Source organism: Otolemur garnettii, unplaced genomic scaffold (assembly GCF_000181295.1).
Source record: "Otolemur garnettii isolate 467f Iridium unplaced genomic scaffold, OtoGar3 scaffold00112, whole genome shotgun sequence".
NCBI lineage: Eukaryota > Metazoa > Chordata > Mammalia > Primates > Galagidae > Otolemur > Otolemur garnettii.
This window is the reverse complement of record NW_003852507.1, coordinates 4,318,559-4,329,943: the sequence shown is the minus strand read 5'-3', so window position 1 is coordinate 4,329,943 and position 11,385 is coordinate 4,318,559. Positions and strand designations below refer to the sequence as shown.

Below are 11,385 nucleotides of genomic sequence, written 5' to 3'. Positions count from 1 at the left end.
AACTAGTTATCCAGTTCAGATAGCTATCTGATCCCACTGTCTTCCGGTCTACCAATCACAAGAATATATAAGGAACACCAGGGGCCAGGCACAGTGGCTCACACCTGTAATGCTAGCATGCTGGAAGGTGAAGGCAGGTGGATCCCCTGAGCTCGAGTTCCAGACAGCAGAGCAGGACCCCGTCTCTAAATATAGCCAGTGTTGTGGCAGGTGCCTTTAGCTCCAGCTACTCAGGAAGCTGAGGCAAGAGGATCACTTGAGCCCGAGCATTTGAGGTTGCCGTGAGCTATGATACCACAGCACTCAACTGAGGGTGACAAAGTGAGACTTGTTTCAAAGAAAAAAAAAAGAAACACTGGGCACTAGGGTTGGTGAAGTGACAAGTTCTGAACATGCCAATGTTCTCCAAATACAGCTTCTTCCCTCTATACCTCAGATAAGAAAATCAAGTCCACGTTGGGCACTGTGGCTCATGCCTATAATCCTAGCATTCTGGGAGGTCAAGAAGGAGAACTGCTTGAGGCAAAGAGCTCAAGACCAGTCTGAGCAACAAAGAAAGACCTATCCCAACAAAAAATAAAAATGTTAATCAGACACAGTTAATTGTGCCTGCCTATGGTCCCAGCTACTGGGGAGGCTGAGGCAGCAGGATCACCTGGGCCCAGGAGTTTAATAATGCAGTGAGCTATGATGACACCACCACCCTCCAGCCTAGAGCCTCATCTCTTTAAGTTAAAAAAAAAAAAAAGAATGAAGTACTTATACATGCTACAACAAAGATAAACCCTAAAAACATAATGCTGTGTGACAGAAGCAAGCACAAATAAAATTTATATATTGTATAGAATAGGCAAATCTACAGAGAGTAGATATGCCCAGGGCGTAAGGCAGGAATAGGGTGGGGACATGGTTTGGGGAACTAATAGGGAGTGACTGCTAACGGGTACAGAGTAGCTTTCTGGGGTGATGAAAATGTCCTAAAATTAGATGGTGGCAGTACTTGCACAATTTAGTGAATATACTAAAAATCATTGAATTGCACATTTTAAAAGGGTGCATTTAATGGTAGTGTATCTCATGAAAGGTGTTTATTTAATGTTACTCTCTGAACTATGAAAAACTGCCATTTTTGCAAGAATATTGGAAATTGAATATTGGCAATTTTCTGACCTAACAGACCATAAAAGTCACATTCTTCTGTTTAGGGATAATAGTTCAGATCTACTCATTAATCAAATACAAGTAGCAAGAAAAGATTTCAGGGTATTTAAAAGCCACATGGGTAAGAGCCTTCAGTTGGTCCACTCCAGCTTCCAAATATACTTGTGGCCAATTAGTTTCTTTCTTTCTTTTTTTTTTCAGTTTTTGACTGGGGCTGGGTTTGAATCTGCCACCTCTGGTATACGGGGCCAGCGCCCTACTCCTTTGAGACACAGGCACCACCTCCAATTAATTCCTTGACTTATAAAATAGATTTTGGCCAGGTAGAGTGGCTCACACCTATAATCCTAGCACTTTGAGAGGACAAGGCAGGAGGATTGCTTAAGGCCAGGAGCTGGAGACCAGGTTAGGAAACACAGTTTCTCACTGGGGAGAAGCTGTCTCTATAAAAAAAAAATTAAAAATTAGCTGGGAGTGATGGCATGTGCTTGTAGTCCTAGCTACTCCAGAGGCTATACCAGAAGAATTACTTGAGCCCAGGAGTTTGGTGTTGCAGTAATCTATGATTTCACCACTGCACTCTATCCCAGCAGTAGAGTAAGCCCATGTCTAACTACATAAATAAATATTTAAGTATAATATAAACAGATATAGTAAATATGACAGTCAAACTTATAATTTAAGATCTAAATCTGAAATTTAACAGGGTGCTGTAGGCAAAAGGTAGATGCATATTGAAAAAAAGTTTAGTTATTAAAATGGAATGGATTTTACTGCTCTTAACTTCACATGAACTTAAAAACTATCCTTTTGTTCTCTAAAGTTGACAGGTTAACTCTTAGAAAATAGCAGTTTCCCATGACAGATGTAGCACTGTAAGCCATCTTAAATCTTTCTTAGAAGCAGGCAGAATCTAAATTATTAGTAGGTAATTAATAAGAGTAGCCAAATTTAGAATACATTCATTTAGCTAGCTGAGATGACTTATTAATTTCTACCAGCTTGCTTACCCAAATGTAATGCTTCCTGGTACCTCTTGGTATCAAAGTACAAAGACACCAGTCTTGCCTAGGAAAGAGAAAAGGCATTGATTGAATAGAAAGGGGGGGAAAAGTCACAGAAAGAAATCAAAGATTAACAATCACAGAACTGTTACTGCTAAATATACAAGTCCTGACAATAGCAACAAATTCAGCAAAAGAAATTATCAAGCCTATGGTACTGCCTCCTGTCATAGCCAGCAACTGACTGTTAACTTTACTATGTTGCTGCTCATTTGTCTGTCTCAAAATTTCAACCAATGAGACTACTAGCAATAACCTCTGGGTACCTGGGTAATGGCAAAGTTGTTAAAAATACTTCTGATCACAGTCTAACAATGCCTCGAGACCTGAAATCAGTGCTAATATAGAACATACCTCCAAAGCTTGGCGTAAGAAAGTCCTTTTCTCTGATTTGGCCCATTCAATGCACTCTAAACACAGCTCAACCTGCAAGAGGGAAAGACAGTACACGCAACGTTATGTCCTCACATTCTTCCCACAAACCATGCTTTGGAGAAGAGCTTTAATTCCCTCCTTACTTAATACCATGTTGCTCTGTTTAGTGTCTGATCCACAGAATCCAACTGTGTAATGGTTATATTGTTATGCAGCATCAAACTTGTTTTTAACAAATAAAACATCTTTATGCTTAATGTTCTTTGGGAAAGTAGGTCATCTTTTAGACTTCTCTTCTACCTTCCCAGGATGCATCCACAACTTCCAACAACATATATATCCCTGGAATATAGATTTCTACAATGGCACAGCAATTTTTAAAGCAGAAATTTCTCCTTGAACAGTCAGAAATAGTAACAATAATGTTATTGTATTCACAAGCAATAAGGGGGAAAAATTCTCAGCCTAAGCACAAATACCTTGTCCCTAACAAATGCTTGTAAGACTCAAAAGATCCAATTAGTTCTTTCCTTTTCAGATTCTAAACAGTGCAACTAATCAATTCATCATCATTCTTACAGCAAACAGCCACAGAAAACTTAGCTTATATTAAAAGGAGGAAAAGGAAATTAGAATTATTCTAACACTTAAAAGGGCTTTTCAACTTTAATTGTGAAAGACACTCTGAGCCCCCAGCTATCTGCCACTGAAGCAGTGATGTAACATGCAAACTAACTGATTTAAAGCAGGGGTCAATCCTAGACAGTCTAGCATGCCTTCAAGTATGTATCCCTGACTTATTAGTTTTGACAAAGTACAGATTAAGTACTGCAGATCATATTCTGATTCTGTGGCTACAAGTTTTGTGTTAAGGTTACTAATTAGAGCATAAGACAAAAAGAAATGAAATGAGAAACTGGGCTCTCCAGAGAACTGCTAATACAAAATTTACTGAAGTTCCCATAACAAATGCTGTGAGAAAACACTAAAGGAACATAATTCAAATTGACAAAATCTTCTGTTTTCTTTTTTTTAAAGACAGAGTCTCAAGCTGTAGCCCTGGGTAGAGTGCTGGGCTTAAGTGATTCTCTTGCCTCAGTCTCCCAAGTAGCTGGGACTACAGGCGACCGCCACAACATCCGGCCATTTTTTGTTGTTGTTGTAGTTGTCATTGTTTAGCAGGCCCTGGTCAGGTTCAAGCCCACCAGCCCTCGTATATGTGACCGGTGCCCTAACCACTGAGAACAGGCACTGAGCCAGATCTTCTGTTTTCTGATCCTAAATTCAAGCTCAGTAAATAAATTGATGGATGACATTATATGGTATTTGGAGCATTCACCAGTAAGAGATTCAATGAAACCTTTACAACTCAATGGAGCCCCCTAGTGACTACCTAATCTCCAACTCTAAAACTCAACTGACCTCATAATAATTCTACAAAAATAAGAACCAAAAACTTAAATAAAAGTCACCCAACACAATTTCAGAGTTTTGAGTTTTGTTCTGAAAAACTAAACTCAAAAGTCAGATGTCTAATATATATCAAACTGAAAATATTTTGCTGACTAGTTTAGCAAAGAAAATATAGGAGTCTTTCATCTGACATGACTCAGGGGGCTAAGAAATGCCCCCTACAATTTTATCCAGAGAACTGATCAAATGATGCAAAAATGGGACCTACGTACCTTCCACTGTACGTTATACTTTAATAAACAGTTTACTCCTACTCCCCCCCCCCCAAAAAAAAAATGCCTGGGCTCCTGACCCAGTAGTCTAGAATACAGAGCTTAGCAACTCAACTCTAAAGTATATCCCTAATTAAGAAACATCAAATTCTACTCTTACAGTTTACCCGCCCCTATGTCCCTGACAGTCTAGGTATTAAGTGACTCACCTAAGGTCACATATGAGACCAGAACTTATCCCTATCTCCAGCACTCTTTGTACCTTTACCCAGCCTTAAGTTAAGGTCAGCACAGACATTTCTCCTAGAAGAAGAATTTTTTACAACACGAAATAGATAAGTTATAAATTACAGAATACATGATTTACATTATCAAGAATTGTAATTGGTGAAACGAGCACCTCAGTTTCAAGACATTTTAAAAGGTACTACCCTTGCTACTCAGCTATTTTGCTTGAAAGGCTTATATTTCCATAATGCCAAAAATGACTGATAAAAATATATAAGAAGCCCATGCTTCCAGAAGAAGGCTCTTACTTGACTACAAAAACTGGATGTGGTCAAAATTAGGTATTTAAGTTTCAAATCAATACATTGAGCCATTTAAAAAAACAAACTTTCGATTAACTAAATTCCAGTGGGGGGGGATAACTATTGGTCCACATCTGAAATTGCTAGCACAAACCCCTTTTTTCCATTGAAACAATTGTTTTGACAACATGATTTCTGATGTAAGAGTCCTTAAAATGTGCTACTGTGTTTCAGTTGGGCAGACTATGCCAAAAAATGGCCTATTATAGGCAATTCCCTAGAAAGCCCTTGAAGTTCAGCTTTATTCTGGAAGTTCAGTTCACTAGTTGGAAAGGTATGGTTCAGTCTTCTTTCTCTCCTCTTCACCCTGCTTTTCTCCTCTTCTCTTGTCAAGTACCCCATTTTTACTTCATCCTCCCACCCCACACACATAGACGCTGTCAGTTTCTAAGCCCCAAACCTTAGCATTGCAGATGACCAGATCCCAATCCGAATCATACCAACTTTAGGACTATAGCCAGCTAAAAATTGTTCTATAAATATATCTGACTTGGCTCGGCGCCTGTGGCTCAAGTGGCTAAGGTGCCAGCCACATAAACCTAAGGTGGCGGGTTCGAATCCAGCCCGGGCCCGCCAAACAACAATGACAGCTGCAACCCAAAAATAGCCAGGCTTGTGGCCTGTGATCCCAGCTGCTTGGGAGGCTGAGGCCAGAGACTCACTTGAGCCCAGGAGTTGGAGGTTGCTGTGAGCTGTGATGCCATAGCACTCTACCCAGGGCGACAGCTTGAGGCTCTGTCTCAAAAAAAAAAAAAAATTAAAAAAAAATATATATATATATATCTGACTTATGGTTAGTCCCCAAACAGAAAAAAAGCAAAGGAAATCCCCTCCCTCATACTCTTGGTACCCAACTCCTTAACACAAAGCTCTTGGTCTTTTAACAATATTCCAAAATGTCCTGTTTCACCTCAGGCCTCAATACTACTATGACAGTCATCCACTACGACTTGTTCCTCTATCCTTTCCCATCACCCAGAGAATTTTAAAAGAACCAAGAATGAAGACTAAGCTGGGCATGGTGCTCATGACTGTATTCCTAGCACTGCAGGAGGCAGAAGCAGGCAGACTGCTTAAGCTCAGGAATTCGAGTCCAGCCTAAGAGTGAGACCCCATCTCTACTAAAAATAGAAAAAGTAGCCAGGTGTTGTGTTGTTCACCTGTAGTCACAGCTACATGTGAAGTTGAGACAGGAGCATCACTTGAACCCAAGAGTTTTAGGTTGCTGCGAGCTATGATGCCAGAGCCCTCTGCACAGGGTAACAGAGTGAGACTCTGTCTCAAAAAAAAAAGAAAAACAAGAATGACAACTGTATCCATTTTCCCCACAGAGGTCTTGAGGCACTCAAACAAATGTAGTAACAAAACCCCAAGCTTACATCTCAGTTCAGTAAACTAAGATCTTTAATTCAACACAGTATTTTCTGAGCAGCTACCATGGGAAAGGCATCATACATACACTCCTTCAACAAATAGTAGTCACGTAGCTCCTCTAAGTCAAACTACTCAATGTGCTAGGAATACAGAAGTGAAGAGGACAAAGTAGATACCTTCATGAAACTTACATTCTAAGGATATTAAACACGTAAAGAAAATAGGAAGAAAAGTAAGCAGTGACAGGGCATTTTAGATATGGTGATCAAGAAGTCTCTTTGGAAGTAAGACGTGAGCAAAGACTTAAAATAGCGTGAAGGAAAAAACCCATATTAAGATCAGGTTGAGCACAATCTAGATGTATACAAATTTTCCAAGACCAGAACAATATAAAGTCAAGGACAAAAGGACAGTATTACAGCTGTAAATAAAGTAAAAGGGAGATTAGTCTAGATGCGGTCAGAGATAGCTCCGGGTAAGGAACTGGAACTGTGCGGGGAATGAGGAAGGCCCTGTGAGCAAGGTACACAGTGCTTCGCCGGAATAAGATTACATTATGAACGAAGACAAGGCAATGCAACTGTCATTCAGACAATTGCAGAATAATCAGAAATATAACATGTACAAAATATAATAGGAGTTACTGACAAGAGTTAAGAGCACATTAAAGTCAAAAAGAAAAGACTTCAGAGGAGGAGGAACTTACGATGGAACCATGGAAGGGAGAGATACAGCTTGAGGAGCATAAAGGACTTGTTGGCCAAACAGGCAGGCATCCAATGTGACTGACAGGGTTGATGTGCTTCGTAGAGTTCTGGTAGACTAGACTACTGCACTAGGTTATATTACAGAAAACCACTGATTAGCTAATTCTGCAGGCAATGGACAGCTACTAAAGGGTCAAATTGTCAGAGAGCTACTTGGTAAGATATCTCTGACAATGGTGAAATGAACCTTTTATAGCAGTCCAAGTTAAGAAATAATTAAGATTCAAATTAGGTGGAGAACAGACATGAAAAAAGTGGAACTGACAGAATTTAAGGAACAGTAGGATGCTGAGGTTGGTCATATTGAGTTTAAGGTAAGATGACACAATCTAAATGATTCAAAATTGGTTCTGAAATAAGCAAATAACCTATAATCCACAACTCTGACTCTTTATATTGTTTTTGTTTTTGTTTAGCAGGCCAAGGCCAGGTTTGAACCCACCAATCCCAGAGCATGTGGCCAGTGCCCTAACCACTGAGCATGGGCGCCCCCATAGACTCTTGACCAGGCACAGGGGCTCAAGCCATAATCCTAGCACTCTGGGAAGCCAAGGTGGGAGGATCACTTGAGGTCAGGAGTTCAAGATCAGCCTAAGAGCCAGACCCCATATCTACTAAAAATATAAAAAATTAGCCAGGAGTGGTAGCGGCAAGCCTATAGTCCCACCTATTCGAGAGACTGAGGCAGAAGGATCACTTAAGCCCAGAAGTTGGAGGCTGCAGTGAACTATGAGGATACCACTGCACTCTAGCCCAGGTGACAGAAACAGACACTTTCTCAAAAAAACAAAAAAAAAATACTCTGGCGCTTAATAAAAGCTAAATTCTAATCATCTAAAAACAGCCTTTAGGGCCAGTACAGTGGCTCACACCTGTAATCCTAGCACTCTGGAAGTCCAAAGCAGGTGAATTGCCGGAACTCACGGGTTGGAGACCAGCCTGAGCAATAGCAAGACTCCATCTCTAAAAATAGCCGGGCATTGTGGGGAGTGCCTACAGTCCCAGCTACTCAAGAGGCTAAGGCAAGAGAATCACTTGAGCCCAAAGAGTTTGAGGTTGCTGTGAGCTATGACACCAGAACACTCTACCAAGAGCAACAAAGTGAGACTCTGTCTTGGAAAAAAGAAAGAAAAATGGCCTTTACTTAACATTAAAATGATACTGATGATAAAACGATACATTGCCTAGGAGTGCTTCCTTTCACCCTAGGAAAAAGAACTCTAGTTGACAAAAAATGTAACGTGCAATGAACAATAGCAATGTACCAACATAGTTAAGAGATGGCCTTAAGCAGACAGGGAGCCCCATGACAAAGGCCAGTAAATCCCACTGGTCTCTTAAGGAGAGCACTAAATTATGACTTTAATAGATTTACACAAAGGAATGGAAAAAATGACCATTAAACAAAGGCGGTTCTACCCACTGAGTCAGCTCTATGCTAGAGAAAGGGACAAATTTCAGAGACTTCAGTGTGCAAAGTAGCTGCATGGATAATTAATTTTTCTGCCTTCAAGTAACATTGGTCAGTTTCAAATTAACATTTACTGATCAGCCTGTTTTAAGATATCCTATTTCAAACAAAAGATAGCACCACTTTCATGAGAACAAAGCACACTTTTTAAAAGAACTAGGTAAGACTAATACTCCTAATAAAAATTACAAAAAGGCAGGCTCAGAGCCTGTAACTCAGTGGCTGGGGCACCAGCCACATACACAGGAGCTGGCAGGTTTCAATCCAGTCTGGGCCCGCCAAACAACAATGACAATTGCAACCAAGAAATGGCCAGGCGTTGTGGTGGGCACCTGCAGTCCCAGCTACTTGGAAAGCTGAGGCAAGAGAATTGCTTAAGCCCAAGAGTTAGATTGCTGTAAGCTGTGATGCCACAGCACTCTAGCCAGGGTGACAGAGTAAGACTCTGTCTCAAGGAAAAAAAAAAATTATAAGACAGCTATCTAAATATTATTTTTGTTTTTCTATTTTTTTTTTCCCTGAGACATAAGTCTTACTATGTCGCCCTTGGTAGAGTGCTGTGGTGCCACAGCTCACAGCAACCTCAAACTCTTGGGCTCAAGCAATTCTCTTGCCTCAGCCTCCCAAGTAGCTAGAACTACAGGCGCCTGCCACAACACCCAGCTATTTTTTTGTTGCAGTTGTTATTGTTTAGCTGGCCCAGGCAGGGTTCGAACTCATCAGCCTCAGTGTATGTGGCCAGCACTGTAACCACTGCGTTATGGGTGCCAAGCCTAAATTTTATTTTTGATCTACTATCATGAAACAGTTTTGCCAAAAACAAATGAATCTGAGGAACACTCTACAAATAAATTTTCTACAAATGTTCAATTTAGCTTATGGTGTTTAAACTAGGCTTCAAAAAATTACTAAGAAACCAGTTTTACAAAGGGCATGATTTCAACATGGGATCCGTGTGTCCTAGGTCTCTGAAATTCCTCACTATTTACTCAATATGTTACTGTGGCCTTTTATACCTTTCACACCTGTACACCCACATAGGCTCTGGCAAACAGATATATAACCAACCAGCAATTCCAACCCTCACCCTTATATTATCTGACAGTTTATATATTTGTTTTTTGTCTGCCTTTCCAGTGAAAATATAATCCTCATGACAGCAATGACTATCTTTTTACAACTGCATCCCCAGTACTTAGAAGTGCCTAACACAGAGCTGGCCCTCAGTGAGTAATGATCCGCATATCCCTAGGGAAGACAACAACTATATTCTTCTTACAAACCAGTTTAGGCAAGTAATACACCCTGCTTGAATCTGCCACTTCTTACAGAGTAACTTTTAAGTTTGGTATGTGTCTCCTCCTGAATTGATAAAATACAGCTATCTTTGAAAAGGTTCGGAAAAGTTCAGTGATTCCAGAGAAGCACTCTTCAGTACAGCTCAGGGTCTAGTCTGAACTTGTAGAAAGCATGTACAGAAACACCAGGCACTTTTGCACACATGAGACACAAACAAATGGATGCTCACCTCTCAATAAAGGCTTATACGCAGTACAAAACATGCCAAGAAGGGATGCCACAGACACTTAATTAGTGCTCACAAGGAGCTTTGTGACACAAGATGAAAGGTACCACAAACACAGAAAACATTACAAAGGTGTGGCAATACAATACCTCAAAGACAAGAATCAGTTTGTGACCCTGATGTAATGAGGATTCCAGGGACCACTGACAATCTCCACTTACAAAGTAAAGCATGGAACAGACCCAAAGTATCAAATGCCCTGTAACAAAGAGAAACTGACATGATAAGTCCTGAGCTGTCCTCCAAGCTTGTCCCTTCCACTTCAGTACCCAGTGCAGGCAGGCTTTTCTTTCACTGAAACAGACTTCTTCCCATATTGTCTACTTTCTGTCATTAACATAGCTTACCTCCTGCCCTGTAGCTGCTTCCATATCAAGAAACAGATCAAGAAGAGATCGGACCAGACGGGCTGCTTTAGCCTTGCTGATGGAATTCAAGAAGGGTCGTACATACTTCAGGAGTCCTCCAAGCTCTGTGTGAAAGGTAATTCAGGGAAAAAAAAAAAAAGTAAAAGTAGGGACAAAGTACCCACTTAAAAAACTGACCCAAGATCATAAAATTGAGTACTTACATCACTGGAATCAGTCTAAATGGAACTTAATAGTTTAAAGCATTCCTACCAGACACTAGAGTAGCAAAATAAGTTAACATCACATATCAAATTTGTATTCTATTCCTCACTCAGCCACTGAATTACTATGAAGGCCTGGGAAAACCTCCTATCTTTGCTTTATATATCCATCTTAGTGAGACATAAATAGCAAAGTATTCATACTATTAAAAACAATTTTCTAGCTAGAACATGACACATGCTGTGCCCTGCACAACCAACACATATGATCAAATTATAGAAATATATATTTTTTTTCATTTCCAAGTCTGCCTTAATAATTCCCCTTAAACAGACAAGACAAAGGTTTTCGATTCCTCTCTTTCTATAGTTCTCTCCAGTTTAGCCTTTCAGCAATATCATTTCCCTGGCACTCTTCTGAATAAACTTTTCACACAGAAGTTTGAGTGTTTTCCTCTTACAGTCCTATTATGTCCTTTTATAATTCCTCATTAATTTTCAAAACCTAAATCTTAAACTATGATCAAAGGCTGAGGCAGGTGGATTGCCTGAGCTCACAGGTTTGAGATCAGCCTGAGCCAGAGCAAGACCTCATCTCTAAAAATAGCCAGGCGTTGTGGTGGGCACCTGTAGTCCCAGCTACTTAGGAGGCTGAGGCAAAAGAATCGCTTGAGCCCGTGAGTTTGAGGTTGCTGTGAGCTGTGATGCTACCGCACTCTACCAAGGGTGACAAAGTGAGACT

General features: G+C 40.3%; 1 protein-coding gene across 1 annotated transcript in view; it reads right to left on the bottom strand.

Moving 5' to 3' along the window:
- Window positions 1-11,385, bottom strand: part of PSMD11 (proteasome 26S subunit, non-ATPase 11) — a 35,249-nt gene that overhangs the window by 13,745 nt on the left and 10,119 nt on the right. Inside the window, exons 3-5 of the mRNA XM_023517475.1 lie at window positions 10,420-10,544; window positions 2,580-2,651; window positions 2,160-2,229 (exon numbers count right to left, since the gene is read on the bottom strand). Coding sequence (XP_023373243.1) covers window positions 2,160-2,229; window positions 2,580-2,651; window positions 10,420-10,544 — 267 coding nt within the window. The remainder of the gene's footprint in view (window positions 1-2,159; window positions 2,230-2,579; window positions 2,652-10,419; window positions 10,545-11,385) is intronic.